General features: G+C 43.0%; 1 protein-coding gene across 6 annotated transcripts in view; it reads right to left on the bottom strand.

Annotated features, from left to right (window-relative positions):
- Window positions 1–20,805, bottom strand: part of LOC106568376 (rab GTPase-activating protein 1) — a 260,939-nt gene that overhangs the window by 164,826 nt on the left and 75,308 nt on the right. For 5 of the 6 annotated variants that reach the window (XM_045692525.2, XM_045692524.2, XM_045692526.2 and 2 more), the window contains 2 exons: window positions 19,582–19,675; window positions 9,114–9,264 (listed from right to left, as the gene is read on the bottom strand). In XM_045692525.2, coding sequence (XP_045548481.2) covers window positions 9,114–9,264; window positions 19,582–19,675 — 245 coding nt within the window. Of the gene's footprint in view, window positions 1–9,113; window positions 9,265–18,964; window positions 19,051–19,581; window positions 19,676–20,805 lie in introns of all 6 variants that reach the window. The other variant, XM_045692532.2, reaches the window with a different exon arrangement.

Below are 20,805 nucleotides of genomic sequence, written 5' to 3'. Positions count from 1 at the left end.
GTGTGTATGTGTATGGGGGGAGGGGTGTGTGTGTGTTGTATGTATGGGGGGAGGGGGTGTGTGTGTGTGTGTGTGTGTGTGTGTGTGTGTGTGTTGTATGGGGGGAGGTGTGTGTGTGTGTGTGTGTGTGTGTGGTGTGTGTGTGTGTGTGTGTGTGTGTGTGGTATGTATGGGTGGGAGGGGGGGGGTGTGTGTGTGTGTGTTGTGTGTATGGGGGAGGGGTGTGTGTTGTATGTATGGGGGAGGTATGTGTGAGTGTGTGTGTGTGTGTGGTATGTATGGGGGGAGGGGTGTGTGTGTGTGTGGGGGGGGGGTGTTGTATGTATGGGTGGGAGGGGTGTGTGTGTGTGTGTGTGTGTGTGTGTGTGTGTGTGTGTGTGTGTGTGTGTGTGTGTGTGTGTGTGTGTGTGTGTGTGTGGCGTGCTCCACAAACCTCCATGGTCTGACAGAAAATACATCTATCTAGAGCTACCGCCCCGGTGAAGTGAAGTCTACTCTCTCATCCAGATCAATACCACTCCATCACCATCTTAGCATTACCACAGTCAGCAGGATGTGGTGGTCTATATCCTCACACCAACAATACTGGGCAAGTGATGTCTTACGACAACACAGACGCACGCGCTCACACACGTCCTGCAACGGCATGCGATGAAGTTCATTTGGACAAACCCCAGGTGATAAGGACAGAGACAGGAACAGGGGTACAGGCGAGGACGATGGGGCCTGACAGGAATGGGAGTGCGGGGTGTGGGGGGGCATCGTGTTGCCTCCTAGGAGCCTGGCATGGGCACCGCGGGATGTTGACTTTCCATAATGCCAGTTGACATGACTGATGCGGAGGCCAGTAAAAACACTGCCCAACACCAAGCCAACAAACAGGGCAGACCACAGCTTTACACAATATCTGTGTGATCAACAAAAGATCTGCTCATACCATATGGGATGCTTACTTAGCACATCGTTGGTGTACTGTAGACTTAAGCTGGGTGTACACTACACGATTTTGGCCCCGATTTAGCTGTCCCAGACCAGTTTTGTTTTTAAAGATAGATCGGAGACAAAATCCCTATGTTGTTGCTTACTCGGGGCACGTGACAGTAACCGACGTTCGTTTAATGTGAGATGGTTAGAGGCTCAATCTGAGGGCTACCGATCCTGTCTTTGAGCAGTCCCAGACGTCCCGATATTTTCAAACGTTTGATTTTATCGGCACAATATTCGCTATGCTCTTGTAGTGTGAGATGTGCAAAGACACATTTTGAAAACGGTGATCTGCAATAGCCAATGAGAGCTCACCAGAGAAGAAGCCATTGAGATGATGCCGTTGTTTGGCATCACCCAGGATGTGTAGACTCTGGAGCAGGAGATGATGCCGTTGTTTGGCATCACCCAGGATGTGTAGACTGGAGCAAGAGATGATGTTGTTGTCTGGCATCACCCAGGACGTGTAGACACTGGAGCAGGAGATGATGCCGTTGTCTGGCATCACTCAGGATGTGTAGACACTGGAGCAGGAGATGATGCCGTTGTCTGGCATCACTCAGGATGTGTAGACACTGGAGCAGGAGCCATGACTACTACTAGTATGCGTTTGTACTAGAGGTCGACCGATTAATCGGAATGGCCGATTAATTAGGGCCAATTTCAAGTTTTCATAACAATCGGAAATCGGTATATTTGGACGCCGATTTGGTCGTTTTTTTTTTTTTTTACACCTTTATTTAACTAGGCAAGTCAGTTAAAGAACACATTCTTATTTTCAATGACGGCCTAGGAACGGTGGGTTAACTGCCTGTTCAGGGGCAGAACGACAGATTTTTACCTTGTCAGCTCAGGGATTCAATCTTGCAACCTTATGGTTAACTAGACCAACGCTCTAACCACCTGCCTTACATTGCACTCCACGAGGAGGCTGCCTGTTACGCGAATGCAGTAAGAAGCCAAGGTAAGTTGCTAGCTAGCATAAAAATAATCTTATAATAAACAATCAATCAATCTTAACATAATCACTAGTTAACTACACATGGTTGATGATATTACTAGTTTATCTAGCCTGTCCTGCGTTGCATATAATCACTTAGGTACATGTTGCTCCAATGTGTACCTAACCATAAACATCAATGCCTTTCTTAAAATCAATACACAAGTATAAATTTTTAAACCTGCATATTTAGTTCATATTGCCTGCTAACATGAATTTCTTTTAACAAGGGAAAATGTGTCACTTCTCTTGCAACAGAGTCAGGGTATATGCAGCAGTTTGGGCCGCCTGGCTCGTTGCGAACTGTGTGAAGACTATTTCTTCCTAACAAAGACAGCCGACTTCGCCAAACGGGGGATGATTTAACAAAAGCGCATTTGCGAAAAAAAAGCACAATCGTTGCACGAATGTACCTAACCATAAACATCAATGCCTTTCTTAAAATCAATACACAGAAGTATATATTTTTAAACCTGCATATTTAGCTAAAAGAAATCCAGGTTAGCAGGCAACATTAACCAGGTGAAATTGTGTCACTTCTCTTGTGTTCATTGTACGCAGAGTCAGGGTATATGCAACAGTTTGGGCCGCCTGGCTCGTTGCGAACTAATTTGCCAGAATTTTACGTAATTATGACATAACATTGAAGGTTGTGCAATGTAACAGGAATATTTAGACTTAGGGATGCCACCCGTTAGATAAAATACGGAACGGTTCCGTATTTCACTGAAAGGAAAAACGTTTTGATTTCGAGATGATAGTTTCCGGATTTGACCATATTAATGACCTAAGGCTCGTATTTCTGTGTTTTTATTATATTATAATTAAGTCTATGATTTGATAGAGCAGTCTGACTGAGCGGTGGTAGGCAGCAGCAGGCTCGTAAGCATTCATTCATACAGCACTTTCGTGCGTTTTGCCAGCAGCTCTTCGCTGTGCTTCAAGCATTGCGCTGTTTATGACTTCAAGCCTATCAACTCCCAAGATTAGGCTGGTGTAACCGATGTGAAATGGCTAGCTAGTTAGCGGGTGCACGCTAATAGCGTTTCAAACGTCACTCGCTCTGAGACTTGGAGTAGTTGTTCCCCTTGCTCTGCATGAGTAACGCTGCTTCGAGGGTGGCTGTTGTCGATGTGTTCCTGGTTCGAGCCCAGGTAGGAGCGAGGAGAGGGACGGAAGCTATACTGTTACACTGGCAATACTAAAGTGCCTATAAGAACATCCAATAGTCAAAGGTATATGAAATACAAATCATATAGAGAGAAATAGTCCTATAATTCATATAATAACTACAACCTAAAACTTCTTACCTGGGAATATTGAAGACTCATGTTAAAAGGAACCACTAGCTTTCATATGTTCTCATGTTCTGAGCAAGGAACTTAAACGTTAGCTTTCTTACATGGCACATATTGCACTTTTACTTTCTTCTCCAACACTTTGTTTTTGCATTATTTAAACCAAATTGAACATGTTTCATTATTTATTTGAGGCTAAATTGATTTTATTGATGTATTATATTAAGTTAAAATAAGTGTTCATTCAGTATTGTTGTAATTGTCATTATTACAAATAAATACAATTTAAAAAAAATCGGCATCGGCTTTTTTTTGGTCCTCCAATAATCGGTATCGGCGTTGAAAAATCATAATCGGTCGACCTCTAGTTTGTACTTGCCTTTAACCAAAGCCAAACTGTCAAATCGTTACAGCACTGAAGTTCGCAAGCAATGTTATTCCATTCAAAATGTTGGCTAGATATTTCAACGGCAAACCTGAATTTCTGACTGAACACGTTTATGAGTCTGTTTTGAGCCACAGCTCTTTCTAGCTATGTAAAATCTAATCATATCATTGTATTCGCGCGACAGTGTGGTATGGAGAAATTGTTTAGTGTGGCACAACTACGTTGGCAAGACAAAAAAACCACAAGAAAGATGGTCGTTTAATGTGAGAGGCTCAGCGATGTTAGGATTTTGAAAGTCGTGTAGTGTCCACCCGGCATTAGTTGTCTTGCTGTTATGTTATATTCTGAGGTGTCTGCTATGGTGATAAGTAGTAGACTGAATCTCTTTGTTAATGTTTGTGTATAACGCTGTCACGTCCTTAGAAGAGCCATAGTCATTGGTCAAGGTCAACTTTAAACTTCAATGTTCAATCATCCTCTCAGTGAAAAGAAAACGTTGACACTTTGATATAGTACAGGAGGACAGAATGTTAAATGTGAGGAGAGTTGACAAACCACCTAGAGCAAACTCCTAATGAGGGGCTGACCAGCAGTCACATAACATAGAAATTACATTAAGAAGAAATAGGACATTGACGAATTAGGGGGAAAGAAGGACATAATGACTTTAAATGGCTGTTAAGATTTTGAGATTGTCACAGAGAGAGATATTGTACGTAAGTGAGCCTTCATCTTCCACTTTGATGATTTAAGAGAGAGGTTTTTACCTCAGATTCCTTCATCTGCCTGTGTGTGCAATGCAAGGACACAAAATGGCGGATCATCTCTATGGCTAACTGGCATACAATCAATCAATCAATCAATCATTCAATCAAATTGATGTATGGCATAAAGCCCTTTTTTACATCAACAGTCACAAAAGGACATTACAGTAACTCGGCCAAGACCCCAACGCAAACTAGTGCATTGCTGAACAACCAAGTGGAATAAAACACAGGTGACAGAAAAAGAGCAATGACAACCAACCTACGGTATCAAGCATCAGCAACAACATTATCACTGTTCACATTGAACAAAATCTACATTCCACCAATATTGCATAAGATGAATTTTAAGCTATCAAGCTAGTGATAGAGTCACATGACTTAGATGAGCTGGTCCTGCAATCTTGTAAAACAAAATCTGTTTATTATTTGCAGTAAATGTAATAATAAAATTGAGTTCGATTAGAGAGGTCAAAACATTGACCCATTGTTTTAATACAACTCACTTTCTTATTCTAGTACATTACCATTTACCAAGAGTTTTCATCTATATTTTTTGAAGCTGTCTATTTACCACTCTAAACCGATGACCGCACTCAAATAGGGGGAGGTAGGCCGTCAAGGTAAATAAGAATTTGTTCTTAACTGACTTGTCTAGTTAAATGAAGGTTAAATTAAATAAAAAAATGTATTGGGCCATAAGCAAACAAGAAAATGCACATCCAGAGGCAGTGTTTCTCGTGGCCGGTGATTTTAATGCAATTAAATTAAAATCTGTTTTACCTCATTTTCCTCCCCATGTCACCTGTGCAACTAAAGGCAACAAAACTCTAGATCACAATTTTTACACCACACACAGAAATGCATACAAGTCACCTGCTTCATTAACAAGTGCATCTATGAAGTCGTTCCTACAGTGACCGTACATACCCCAACCAGAAGCCATGGACTACAGACAACATGCACACTGAACTAAACGCTAGAGATGCCGCTTTCAAGGAGCGAGACACTAATCCAGATGCTTATAAGAAATCCCCCTACGGCCTCCAACGAGCTATCAAACAGGCAAAGATCGAATCCTATTACGTCGGCTCTGATGCTGGAACAGATGTGGCAGGGCCTGCAAACTATCACAGATTACAAAGGGAAACCCAGCCGCGAGCTACCCAGCAATGCAAACCTACCAGACAAGCTAAATGCCATCTATGCTCGCTTCAAGGCAAGCAACACTGAGCCATGCATGAGAGCACCAGCTGTTCCGGACAACTGTGTGATCTCGCTCTCCGTAGCTGATGAAGTAAGACCTTTAAACAGTTTGTTAACATTTGCAAAACCGCGAGGCCAGATGGAATACCAGGATGTGTACTTGGAATATGCGCTGACGACAATGAGGCAGCCTATAGGAAGGAGGTCAAGAGACCTGTCAGTGTGGTGCCAGGACAACAACCAGTCACTTAACCTCAACAAGACAAAGGAGCTGATCGTGAACTAATGGTGGGGCTGTAGTGGAGCGGGTCAAGAGCTTCAAGTTCTTCACTAACATTTTCAACATATCCCTGACCTGGTCTGAAATACCAGACAACCATAGCCCCTCAAACCCAATAACACCAAGGTAACCTACTTAAATGACTATCGCCCCGTAGCACTTGCATCTGTAGCCTGAAAATAGCTGTGCAGCAATGCTCCCCATCCAACCTGAAAGAGCTTGAGAAGAACTGCAGAGAAGAATGGGAGAAACTCCCCAAATACAGGTGTGCCAAGCTTGTAGCATCATACCCAAGAAAACTCGAGGCTGTAATTGCTGCCAAAGGTGCTTCAAAAAGTACTGAGTAAAGGGTCTGAATACTTATGTAAATGTGATTTTTCAGTTTTTTATATATTTCCAAAAATGTCCAAAAATAATTTTCTTTCTTTGTCATTATGGGGTATTGTGTGAAGATTGATGAGGGGATTTAAAAAAAAATACATTTTAGAATAAGGCTGTAACCTAACAAAATGTGGAAAAAGTCAAGGGGTCTGAATACCTTCCGAAGGCACTGTAGATTTATCAATAATGACTACTGACACACGCAGTATTGATAAACATGAATATGTTTACGATCTTGCAGACGATCTCCTGATATACAGTTGAAGTCAGAAGTTTAGTTTGGAGTCATTAAAACTCGTTTTTCAACCATTTCACAAATTTCTTGTTAAAACCTGTTAAGGATAGGGGGCAGTATTTTCATGTTCGGATGAAAAACGTGCCCAAATTAAACTGCCTCCTACTCAGACCCAGAAGGTAGGATATGCATATCATTAGTAGATTTGGATAGAAAACACTCTGAAGTTTCTAAAACTGTTTGAATGATGTCTGTGAGTATAACAGAACTCATATGGCAGGCAAAAACCTGAGAAAAATCCAACCAGGAAGTGGGAAATCTGAGAATTGTAGTTCTTCTTTTGAATCCCTTTGAAACTACAGTGTCTGTGGGGTCACGTTGCACTTCCTAAGGCTTCCATTGGCTGTCAACAGCCTTTAGAAACTTGTTTCATCCTTCTCCTGTTAATGGGCAGAAAATAGGAGCTCAGTCAATCAGTGGACTGCCTGAGGACAAAGGACTTGGTTATGCGCAAGCCCGCGAGCACATCATTCCTTCTTTTTCTTCTTGAATGAATACGCTATTGTCCGGTTGGAATATTATCTACGTTTTATGTTAAAAAGACCCTAAGGATTGATTGTAAACAACGTTTGACATGTTTCTTACGAACGGTAATGGAACATTTTGACTTTTCGTGTCTGGATTTATGCTTGCGCATTATGCCTTTGGATAGTGATCTGAACGCGCGAACAAAAGGAGGTATTTGGACATAAATATGGAGTATTTCGAACAAAACAAACATTTCTTGTGGAAGGAGTAGTCCTGGGAGTGCATTCTGACGAAGATCAGCAAAGGTAAGGGAAGATTTATAATACTAATTCTGAGTTTAGTTGACTCCAGAACTTTGCGGGTAACTGTATAGCTTGATTTGATGGTGAGCTCTGTACTCAGAATATTGAAAAATGTGCTTTCGCCGAAAAGCTATTTTAAAATCTGACACAGCGGTTGCATTAAGGAGTAGTATATCTATAATTCTTTCAATAACTGTTGGAAAGTTTATCAACGTTTATGATGAGTATTTTCTTAAATTGATGTGCTCATTCACCGGAAGTTTTGGGTGGCAATACATTTTCTGAACATCACGCGCCAATGTAAAATGGGGTTTTTGGATATAAATATGAACTTTATCTAACAAAACATACATGTATTGTCTAACATTGACTACTGGGAATGTCATCTGATGAAGATCGTCAAAGGTTAGTAATTAATTTTAGCTGTACTTGTGGTTTTTGTGACGCCTCTCCTTACTTGCAAAATGGCTGTTTGGCTTTTCTTGTTTAGGTGATGTGCTAACATAATCTAATGTTTTGCTTTCACCGTAAAGCCTTTTTGAAATCGGACACTGTGGTTAGATTAACGAGAATCTTATCTTTAAAATGATGTATAATACTTGTATGTGTGAGAAATTTGAATTATGAGATTTTTGTTTTTTGAATTTGGCGCTGTGCTATTTCACTGGCTGTTGTCAAATCGATCCCGCTAACGGGATTTGCGTGTTAACGGGTCACTAAGAGGTTTAACAAACTATAGTTTTGGCAAGTCGGTTAGGACATCTACTTTGTGCATGACACAAGTAACTGTTCCAACAATTGTTTACAGACAGATTATTTCACTTATAATAAACTTAATGTGGAAAAAAACGAAATAATGGCAATAGGAAAAAGAAAAACTCATGTTCAACAGCAATCCTTTAAGTGGACCATAAACAAAACATGAAATACCTATGATGCTTAATAAGTAACAACAAACAACAAATATATAAAGATAACTTTACCCCATTACTCAACAATATGAAAGCAGACCTAACCAAAGTTTTTATACTTTTTCTCAGTAATGCCAATTACCCCACTGAAGACATTCTTTAAAAAAGTATACTCTGTCATAACCGACTTCATATGGGCAATTAAAACTCATGGAATAGATAGGAAAGTTTTACATTTTCCTAAGTCTGAGGGGCGTTTTAACCTTCCAGACTTGTATCAACTCGCCACCCAAAGATTGTACTTGAGACATATAGTTAAATGCACTAAAGAGGAACAATGGGTACATATTGATGAAGCACATGCTCATCTCCAGAATCTTTTTACGTGTCTATTTTCAAAGGATAAAGCTAAGAACATCAACTTCATAGTTAAAAACACTATAACATGGGAAAAAATTGCAAAAAATGGAACGTATTCTACAAAAAACGATATCACTCCCTATGGAACAATCTCCTTGGATAGTAAGTAACCTTGTACAAGCATTAGCTTGTACGAGTCAGAACTGCTCATAGGGCAGGAGCCCCATCTCCTGTTTCTGTGGCATAAGGCTGCTTGATGTACACACCCTGGACAGGACGCTAGTCTATCGCAGGGCCTTACCCCCAATCTATCTCCTTAATGCGGAGCGCTAAGCGGAGACGCATCAATCCTTGGATAACTTTTCAGAATTCACCGATAAATTGGTCCACATGGAAAAGTAAAGGCATTGAAAATGTAAATGACTTGGTAACAGGAAATACATTTATTTCCATGAAGGTTCAAGGGTTAGGCCTACCTTAGTGATGAGGGTGCGGTACTCCTCCACTTGGTGGTCGTTGTTATGGCAACCGGCCAGGAGCTGCCACACCTCTCCCCTGAGGGCCTCTGGGACCCCGCTACGCACCAAAGCCGGGAGCTGCTTGGGACGCACAGACAGGTTCAGATGCCTGGGGACAGAGGGAGGGAAGCCATGATGTAACCAACCATTATGTAAACACTAATGCTATCAAATCAAACTTAATTGGTGGCGTACACAGATGACAAGGACTGTAAACAGCACTGCGTATACCCACCACTACGTCCCTGATGATAATTGAATGATAATGATATGATTTAATCTGATTTAATGTACCGTAATTTCCGGACTATTAAGCGCACCTGAATATAAGCTGCACCCACTGAATTTAAAAAATATATATATTTTGAACATAAATAAGCCGCACATGTCTATAAGCCGCAGATGCCTACCGGTACATTGAAACAAATTAACTTTACACAGGCTTTAACGAAACACGGCTTGTAACAAAAATAAATAGGCTTTAACGAAACACGGCTTGTAACAAAAATAAATAGGCTTTAACGAAACACGGCTTGTAACAAAAATAAATAGGCTTTAACGAAACACGGCTTGTAACAAAAATAAATAGGCTTTAACGAAACACGGCTTGTAACAAAAATAAATAGGCTTTAACGAAACATGGCTTGTAACAAAAAATAAAAAATTTGCAGTAAACAGTAGCCTACCAAGAAAGTCATTACTCCAGACCAAGCTCCCGTGCAGCAGCTCTATTTCCTTTTCCAACAGCCAGATCAATCGCCTTCAACTTGAAAGCTGCATCATATGCATTTCTCCGTGTCTTTGCCATGATGAGGGTGACAAAATGACTACCGTAATCAGAATGATGGGAAGTTTGAGAGCGCTCGATTTAATCTAAACAGTAAACAAAAAAGTTGTTTGACCTTAACCCGTTCGGCAATTTCATTGGTCTAATGAAAACTTCATGCCGCCAAAAAACTGAGCACATCACAGAATGTGTTTATTTTTTATTTTTTTTTGAAAGCGGGAAAAATCCATATATTAGCCGCATCATTGTTTAAGCCGCGAGGTTCAAAGCGTGGGAAAAAAGTAGCGGCTTATAGTCCGGAAATTACGGTAATCAATGGATGTGAAAGGAGCCACTAGATATCCAGCCATGTCAGAAACAACTCATATCACCGTTCCAGGCCAGCAGGCCATTAATTCCATCATATCAGCTCTGATTTACAATGGGAGGAGGGGCCACCGACTGCATTAAGGGCTATCATGGGAAAACAATGGGGGCCTTCCAGGAGGCACTATTTGCTGTCGCACTGCAAAGCTCAGAAGATATATCTACAGTATCCAATTAGCCTCACATGACAGATGATATATCTGCAGTATATCCTATTAGTCTCACATGACAGACGATATATCTGCAGTATATCCTATTAGCCTCACATGACAGATGATATATCTGTAGTATATCCTATTAGTCTCATATGACAGACTGTACACTGTAGTATATCCTATTAGTCTCATATGACAGACTGTACGCTGTAGTATATCCTATTAGTCTCATATGACAGACTGTACGCTGTAGTATATCCTATTAGTCTCATATGACAGACAGACCCAGGTTCTCAGTGAATGTCTATGTCTCAGTTCTGTACTAAATCCAGCTGGGCTGATCAGGAGGTAGGGGATCATGAGAATGTAGTTGGCGTATCTAAAAGGGCAGAGGACAGGAACAGGAGGATGGAGTCTCTTATCTAAAAGGTGTGATGTGGGGCCTGGGGATCAAGGGAGGAGGGAGAGAGAAGGGGCGGAAGAGAGATAGAGAGAGAGAAGAGCGAGCAAGAGAGAGAAGGTGGGAGAGCAAGAGAGAGAAGAAGAGAGAAAGGGTTATCTCTGATCAGAACAGACACAGAGAGAGAGAGAGTCTCTCCTCAGTTCTTCCCAGAACCCTGGGCAGCTGGCGGGGGAGGAAGGTACTAGTCACAATGCCAAGAAGCACATATGATCAGGTTCCACACCACACCACATGCCCCTGGGAGAGCTAAGAACATTCCAGATGAATCGTTAACTTTTCCCCCACTTTTCATGTATTTATTTATCCCGAGTTACTTCGTTGGTTATGCAATGCAACGTGGCATTTCTTTTCAGCTCAGATAAAACAGTTGAAACAAGAAAGGGCGTACTTTCAGTGTGATGTAAGTGAAACCAGCCCTGGTGCTCAGCGGGTTGGCAACACAAAATGGCTCCCACTGACTCCCAGAGTCCTGCATCGAGTCACATCACAGTCCCATTTCATTTACGCAATTTATTTGCCATTCTTCGCAAGTTAGAAAGAAAGCAAATTTCCTAAACATAGTTGTTTTATTTCAGTCAGTACAGCCATTCTCAAGAGACACGTTAATAGCAAAGCCTAAAAACAGCATTAAACGATTTGGGAGGCAAAAAAAGCACCATTTATGCACCAAGTGGCTCTATGTGCTCCCTCCCTCTTCCCTCCCTCTCTGAAGTCTGGGTTGAAGGGAACAGAGCTCTCTGAACCCATAGGTGTGACCATAACTTTACAGCATACGAAAGAAGCTACTGAGCGTCTTTAATTACATTGCTGGAATTTTTAATTCAAGATATCACAAAGTTTTGATTAAGAACCACAATGAGTAATGGGATTGGGTAATAATCTTAAAAAGATGGTTATCTGGGTCACACACACACACACACACACACAGAAATATAAAAATGTTCTGCCACAAATGAATGAGTTCTCAAACTAGCAGAGTGTGTGTGTGTGTGTGTGTGTGTGTGTGTGTGTGTGTGTGTGTGTGTGTGTGTGTGTCCATCCTTAGTAGAAAACTCATACCAAATAGTAGCTTTAGGACCTGTATGAATGAACAGAGTTCAGACACATTTTGAAAGATGGAATGTCATGACTTTTACATTCTATGACTTCTCCATGACTTTTAACCAAATTTCCATGACCAACAATTGGCGGCGTCTCTATGTACGTATAAAAAAGTAAGCATAATGTAGTATTGACACGGGGAGGCTGCTCTCTGATCCCATGTACCACCTCCTGTCATTGTGCAAGGCACAACTGTATAAAACATGTGGTCAAGCCTCAGCCTGGAGAGCTACTGGGTGTGCAGGCTTTTGATCAAGCTCTCCTCAAACACATCAGAGCCAGTTTAGCAAGGTCCGGTTGAGCTGCTCATTTCTAAAATGTGGATTGTTGGAGGGGGACTGGAATAAAAGCCTGCACCCATTGGCTCTCCTGGAGGATGGTTGACCACCCATTGGCTCTCCTGGAGGATGGTTGACCACCCATTGGCTCTCCTGGAGGATGGTTGACCACCCATTGGCTCTCCTGGAGGATAGTTGACCACCCATTAGCTCTCCTGGAGGATGGTTGACCACCCATTGGCTCTCCTGGAGGATGGTTGACCACCCATTAGCTCTCCTGGAGGATGGTTGACCACCCATTGGCTCTCCTAGAGGATTGTTGACCACCCATTGGCTCTCCTGGAGGATGGTTGACCACCCATTGGCTCTCCTGGAGGATGGTTGACCACCCATTAGCTCTCCTGGAGGATGGTTGACCACCCATTGGCTCTCCTGGAGGATTGTTGACCACCCATTAGCTCTCCTGGAGGATGGTTGACCACCCATTGGCTCTCCTGGAGGATGGTTGACCACCCATTGGCTCTCCTGGAGGATGGTTGACCACCCTTGACGTATAACATTGCAACATTACAACCAAATAAGTTTTATGATTTTGAAATAATTAGCTAATTTAATATATCAAAGCTCAAAACATTTCTTCAGGAAATGTACCTTTTTGGGTTTAGTCATATTTATCTTAGATAGCTACGTTAGAAGAAGTGTTTACTTTGCAGTCTGACTAGCATGTATTGAGTTTCCCAAATCAACTGGAAATATCTACAAAACATGTGTTGAAGCCACATTATAATCCAAAAGAAAGGCTACATCAAATATTTTTCCTTAAAATTACTGCTCTCGATTCACAAATTATTATTTTGATTCACCTGATTCGATTCACTGCGATTGAACCGAATCCTAAATCATACAATGGCGAAGTGAATCTTTAGTTTCGTCAAAAATAATAGTTTAAATGAATAATATGAACCGTTCAAAAAAGTAAATCAACTTTGTATGGCCTTATTCGCGAGTGTCGGTAGAACGTTTTTGGGGACATAACGAAAACATGAATAAATGCTAATGATAGATAAACAGTTAACTAGCGGGTACAAAATATGGATAGATAAATGTACATTTCCCACTAAAATGTTCAGTCAAAGAACCAGCATGAAGAAGAATCTGACCCTGGTACATTGTGAAAGACTCCAACTCTGCTAGAGGGCCACTCTATCACTGTGCTGCTCAGCAGGAAGTCCCGTCATCCCTCTCCCTGACATGCCTCCCACCATTCATTTTTTATTTCACCAGGTAGGCCAGTTGAGAACAAGTTCTCATATACAACTGCGACCTGGCCAAGATAAAGCAAAGCAGTTCGACAAAAACAACGCAGAGTTACACATGGAATAAACAAACATACAGTCAATAACACAATAGGAAAAAAAATCTATATACAGTGTGTGCAAATGAGGTATGATTAGGGAGGTAAGGCAATAAATAGACCGTAGTGGCGAAGCAATTACAATTTAGCAATTAAACACTGGAGTGATAGACGTGCAGAAGATGAATGTGCAAGTAGAGATACTGGGATGTAAAAGAGCAAAAAATGAATAAATAAATAACAATACGGGGATAAAGTAGTTGGATGGGCTATTTACAGATGAGCTATGTACAGATGCAGTGATCTGTGAGCTGCTCTGACAGCTGATGCTTAAAGTTAGTGAGGGAGATATGAGTCTCCAGCTTCAGTGATTTTTGCAATTTGTTCCAGTCAATTGCAGCAGAGAACTGGAAGGAAAGGTGGCCAAAGGAGGAATTGGCTTTGGGGTTGACCAGTGAAATATACCGGCTGGAGCATGTGCTACGGGTGATTGCTGCTATAGAGACCAGTGAGCTGAGATATGGTGGAGCTTTACCTAGCAAAGACTTATAGATGACCTGGAGCCAGTGGGTTTGGCGACGAATACGAAGCGAGGACCAGCCAACGAGAACATACAGGTCGCAGTGGTAGGTAGTATATGGGGCTTTGGTGACAAAACGGATGGCACTGTGATAGACTGCATCCAATTTGCTGGGTAGAGTGTTGGAGGCTACTTTGTAAATGACATCGCCGAAGACAAGGATCGGTAGGATAGTCAGTTTTACGAGGGTATGTTTGGCAGACTGAGTGAAGGAGGCTTTGTTACAAAATAGGAAGCCTATTCTAGATTTAATTTTGGATTGGAGATGCTTAATGTGAGCCTGGAAGGAGAGTTTACAGTCTAACCAGACACCTAGGTATTTGTAATTGTCCACATATTCTAAGTCAGAACCGTCCAGAGTAGTGATGCTGGACGGGCGGGCAGGTGTGGGCAGCGATCAGTTGAAGAGCATACATTTAGTTTTACTAGCATTTAAGAGCAGTTGGAGGCCACGGAAGGAGAGATGTATGGCATTGAAGCTCATCTGGAGGTTAGTTAACACAGTGTCCAAAGAAGGGCCAGAAGTATACAGAATGGTGTCGTCTGCGTAGAGGTGGATCAGAGAATCACCAGCAGCAAGAGCGACATCATTGATGTATACAGAGAAAAGAGTCGGGCCGAGAATTGAACCCTGTGGCACCCCCATAGAGACTGCCAGAGGTCCGGACAACAGGCCCTCCGATTTGACACACTGAACTCTGTCTGAGAAGTAGTTGGTGAACCCGGCGAGGCAGTCGTTTGAGAAACCAAGGCTGTTGAGTCTGCCGATAAGAATGTGGTAATTGACAGAGTCGAAAGCTTTGGCCAGGTCGATGAATATGACTGCACAGTATTGTCTTTTATCGATGGCGGTTATGATATTGTTTAGGACCTTGAGCATGGCTCAGGTGCACCCATGACCAGCTCGGAAACCAGATTGCATAGCGGAGAAGGTACGGTGGGAATCGAAATGGTCGGTAATTTGTTTTTTAACTTGGCTTTCAGAGACCTTAGAAAGGCAGGGTAGAATAGATATAGGTCTGTAACAGTTTGGGTCTAGAGTGTCTCCCCCTTTGAAGAGGGGGATGACCGCGGCAGCTTTCCAATCTTTGGGGATCTCAGACGACACGAAAGAGAGGTTGAACAGGTTAGTAATAGAGTTTGCAACAATTACAGCGGATAATTTTAGAAAGAGAGGGTCCAGGTTGTCTTGCCCAGCTGATTTGTAGGGGTCCAGATTTTGCAACTCTTTCAGGACATCAGCTATCTGGATTTGGGTGAAGGAGAAATGGGGGAGGCTTGGGCAAGTTGCTGTGGTTGGTGCAGGGCTGTTGACCGGGTTAGGGGTAGCCAGGTGGAAAGCATGGCCAGCCGTAGTAAAATGCTTATTGAAATTCTCAATTATCGTGGATTTATCAGTGGTGACAGTGTTTCCTAGCCTCAGTGCAGTGGGCAGCTGGGAGGAGGTACTCTTATTCTCCATGGACTTTACAGTGTCTCAGAACTTTTGGGAGTTTGTGCTACAGGATGCAAATTTCTGTTTGAAAAAGCTAGCCTTTGCTTTCCTAACTGCCTGTGTATATTGGTTACTAACTTCCCTGAAAAGTTGCATATCGCAGGGGCTATTCGATGCTAATAAAGTACGCCACAGGATGTTTTTGTGCTGGTCAAGGGCAGTCAGGTCTGGAGTGAACCAAGTGCTGTATCTGTTCCTGGTTCTACATTTTTTGAATGGGGCATGCTTATTTAAGATGGTGGGGAAAGCACTTTTAAAGAATAACCAGGCATCCTCTACTGACGGAATGAGGTCAATATCCTTCCAGGATACCCGGGCCAGGTCGATTAGAAAGGCCTGCTCGCTGAAGTGTTTTAGGGAGCGTTTCACAGTGATGAGGGGTGGTCATTTGACCGCAGATCCATTACGGAAGCAGGCAATGATCGCTGAGATCCTGGTTGAAGACAGCAGAGGTGTATTTAGAGGGCAGGTTGGTCAGGATGATATATCTATGAGGGTGCCCATGTTTACAGATTTGGGGTTATACCTGGTAGGTTCATTGATAATTTGTGTGAGATTGAGGGCATCAAACTTAGATTGTAGGATGGCCGGGGTGTTAAGCATGTCCCAGTTTAGGTCACCTAACAGTACGAGCTCTGAAGATAGATGGGGGGCAATCAATTCACATATGGTGTCCAGGGCACAGCTGGGGGCAGAAGGTGGTCTGTAATATGCGGCAATGGTGAGAGACTTGTTTCTGGAAAGGTGGATTTTTAGAAGTAGAAGCTCAAATTGTTTGGGCACAAACCTGGATAGTATGACAGAATTCTGCAGGCTATCTCTGAAGTAGATTGCAACTCCGCCGCCTTTGGGAGTTCTATCTTGTCGGAAAGTGTTATAGTTAGGGATGGAAATTTCAGGATTTTTGGTGGCCTTCCTAAGCCAGGATTCAGACACGGCTAGGACATCCGGGTTGGCAGAGTGTGCTGAAGCAGTGAGTAAAACAAACTTAGGGAGGAGGCTTCTAATGTTGACATGCATGAAACCAAGGCTTTTACGGTTACAGAAATCAACAAATGAGAGCACCTGGAGAATGGGTGTGCAGCTAGGCACTGCAGGGCCTGGAATAACCTCTACATCACCAGAGGAGGAGTAGGATAAGGGTACGGCTAAAGGCTATAAGGACTGGTCGTCTAGTGCGTTCGGAACAGAGAGTAAAAGGAACAGGTTTCTGGGTGCGGAAGAATAGATTCAAGGCATAATGTAAAGACAAGGTTATGGTAGGATGTCAATACAGTGGAGGTAAACCGAGGCATTGCGTGGTGAGAGAGGTTGTGTCTCTGGAGACATAATTTAGACCAGGTGAGGTCACCGCATGTGTGGGAGGTGAAACAAAAGGGCTAGCTAAGGCATATTGAACAGGGCTAGAGTCGCTACAGTGAAATAAGACAATAATCACTAACCAAAACAGCAATGGACAAGACTATTGACATTAGGGAAAGTCTGTTGTAGCTCCCTCGGACGGTTATGTCGGCAGACCAGTCGTGTTGGATTGACAGGGCTCCGCGTAGGCAGTAAAAGGGTCCAGGCCAATTGGCAAAAATAGGTATTGTAGCCCAATAAATTGGCTGATGGTCCTCTTCAGCTAGCAGTCCGATATGCTCTAGACGGCTAGCAGGCTAGCGGATGGGCCTTCAGGGGACGTCGCGATGGAGTAGCCTGTTGACACCCCTCGGGCGGATTACGGCGGTAGACCAGCTGTGGTGGAATCGGCGGGGCTCCATGTCGGCAGTAAAAGGGGTCCAGGCCAATTGGCTAAATATGTATTATAGCCCAAGGAGTGGCTGATGGACCTCTTAAGCTAGCCGGGGGCTGGGCCTAGCACGAGGCTAGTTCCAGGTTCACTGGTGCTTGCTTTGGGACAGAGACGTTAGCCAGGGGGGTAGCCACTCGGATAGCAGCTAGCTAGCTGCAATGATTCAGGTGAAAAGGTTCAGAGCTTGTGGTAGGGAACCAGAGATGGAGAAAGAGCAGTCCGGTAAGCTCTGGGTTGAAAGGCACTGTGCAGACTCGCAGGAGTTGACCAGGCTAAGGTTAGTTGATGACCGCTAGCCGTGGCTAACTGACTATTAGCTAGTAGCTAGTTAGCTGGCTAGCTTCTGTTGGGGGTTCCGGTTCTAAAGTATAGAAAATAGCAGATCCATACCACATTGGGTGAGGCGGGTTGCAACTGAGGTTAAAATATTAAAAAAATATATACGAAGGGAAAAAAAGATATATATACGGGAAATGACAAGACGAAGACAAAGACGTCTGAACTGCTACGTCATCTTGGTTGAATAGGGAACCATGTCATGCCTCTGCTGACCGATCGACAGGAACATTAAAAAGCCCACCACATCAATCCTTCTCTGGGCAGCCTGGACAGCCAGGCAGGGAACTCCACTCTACAGACCCACAGACATCGTTGCAAGTTTTAATGTCACGTGCACAAGTACAGTGAAATGCCTTTCCTGCAAGCTCTGAACCCAACAATCCAGTAATCAATATCAATGTAGTAATCAATATCAATGTAGTATTAAAAATAACATAAAGCAGAACAAAAACAAGAGACATAAAAATAAAAAGAACACAAGATAAATGCCAAAAGAATCACTAAATAGCAAAGTGTGTTCGCAAAACGGAGACCATCCATTACAGTGCCATCCATTACACTGCCATCCATTACACTGCCATCCATTACACTGCCATCCATTACACTGCCATCCATTACACTGCCATCCATTACACTGCCATCCATTACACTGCCATCCATTACAGTGCCATCCATTACAGTGCCATCCATTACAGTGCCATCCATTACAGTGCCATCCATTACACTGCCATCCATTACACTGCCATCCATTACACTGCCATCCATTACACTGCCATCCATTACACTGCCATCCATTACACTGCCATCCATTACAGTGCCATCCATTACAGTGCCATCCATTACAGTGCCATCCATTACACTGCCATCCATTACACTGCCATCCATTACACTGCCATCCATTACACTGCCATCCATTACACTGGCATCCATTACAGTGCCATCCATTACAGTGCCATCCATTACACTGCCATCCATTACAGTGCCATCCATTACAGTGCCATCCATTACACTGCCATCCATTACAGTGCCATCCATTACAGTGCCATCCATTACACTGCCATCCATTACACTGCCATCCATTACACTGCCATCTTACCGTGACAGTAAGGCACACCAACTACACACCAGCTCTGGTAGATACTTTCTCAGTCCAGATGTATTCACTGGGAAAGAGCCTGCTACCTGTTGGTCATTATTGGTTATTGGTTATTATTATTATTGGTTATTATTTACCTGACGGGTACAGCAGGTCACAAGGTCAATGAAATAAAGTTCAAATCATCTCCTTCTATGTTAGTTTATGGTACATTTTTTTCTTTAACACCACTTTGAATGTGGAGCGAAATGAGGATGAGACATGCTAAATACACTGCCCACTAGACACAGACGTTAGGTCAACATCTACTTTGGATTGACATTTGATTGAGTTGTCAACTTACCGGAATTGAACGTGAAATAAATTTTAAAAAATCAACCATGTCATTAGATTTCGGTTAAAAGTTGGGTGAAAAGACAAACATTCCCGAAATTCCTTTACATTGATGAGTTTTTGCAAATCCAATCAGTTATTCACATTGACTCGACATCATCACATTTAAATCTTTATGTTGAAATGACATGGAAACATGGATTCAACCAGTTGATGCCCAGTGGGTGGTGCTATGATTTGCATGAAGACAAGGTATGACATCCACAGAGATGTCAGTCACTCACCATTTGGACAGCAGGTCTCCCCAGGTCTCCAGGGTCTTCTCAGCACACTCTTTTGACACGTCTCCTGAGCCACTCAGCAACGGCTCGTCATTGTCTGACAAAATATAATTTAATACAACTTTATTGTCCATCTTGCAAAATAAATGTATCTTTATGCTCTGCTCCAGAGACGAAAACAGAGTAAGTCCCAAGTGGTACCCTACTACCATCAGCTGCTGGTCAAACGTAGTGCACTATGTAGGGAATAGGGTGCCATTTGGGATGCAGAGACAAAGGGTTGTCATATCAACACAGCTGAGCCTGGGTTAGAGTAAAAACACATGCTGTATGTATAGTGACTTACTAAACAGATAAACACAAAAACAGTCTTGCAGAGAGAGAATAGTGCCACAGGGTTCAATTCTCGGCCCGACTCTTTTCTCTGTATACATCAATGATGTCGCTCTTCCTGCGGGTGATTCTATGGTCCACCTCTACGCAGACGACACCATTCTGTACACATCTGGCCCTTCTTTGGACACTGTCTTAACAAACCTCCAAACGAGCTTCAATGCCATACAACACTCCTTCCGTGGCCTCCAACTGCTCTTAAATGCTAGTAAAACTAAATGCATGCTCTTCAACTGATCGCTTCCCGCACCCGCCCGCCTGACCAGCATCACTACTCTGGACGGTTCTGACTTAGAATATGTGGACAACTATAAATACCTAGGTGTCTGGTTAGACTGTAAGCTCTCCTTCCAGACTCATTAAGCATCTCCACTAGAAAATTAAATCTAGAATAGGCTTCCTATTTCGCAACAAAGCCTCCTTCACTCATGCTGCCAAACATACCCTCGTAAAACTGACTATCCTATCGATTCTTGGCTTCGGCGATGCCATTTACAAAATAGCCTCCAACACTCTACTCAGCAAATTGGATGCAGTCTATCACAGTGCCATCCGTTTTGTCACCAAAGCCCCATATACTACCACCACTGCGACCTGTATGCTCTCGTTGGCTGGCCCTCGCTACATATTCGTCGCCAAACCCACTGGCTCAAGGTCATCTATAAGTCTTTGCTAGGTAAAGCTCCACCATATCTCAGCTCACTGGTCACCATAGCAACACCCACCCGTAGCACGCGCTCCAGCAGGTGTATCTCACTGGTCATCCCCAAAGCCAACACCTGCTTTAGACACCTTTCCTTCCAGTTCTCTGCTGCCAGTGACTGGAACGAATTG

This window comes from Salmo salar, chromosome 13 (assembly GCF_965601325.2).
Source record: "Salmo salar chromosome 13, fSalSal1, whole genome shotgun sequence".
NCBI classification, from domain to species: Eukaryota; Metazoa; Chordata; class Actinopteri; order Salmoniformes; family Salmonidae; genus Salmo; species Salmo salar.
Note: the sequence above shows the minus strand (reverse complement) of the source record. Positions and strands in the feature narration are given on the sequence as shown.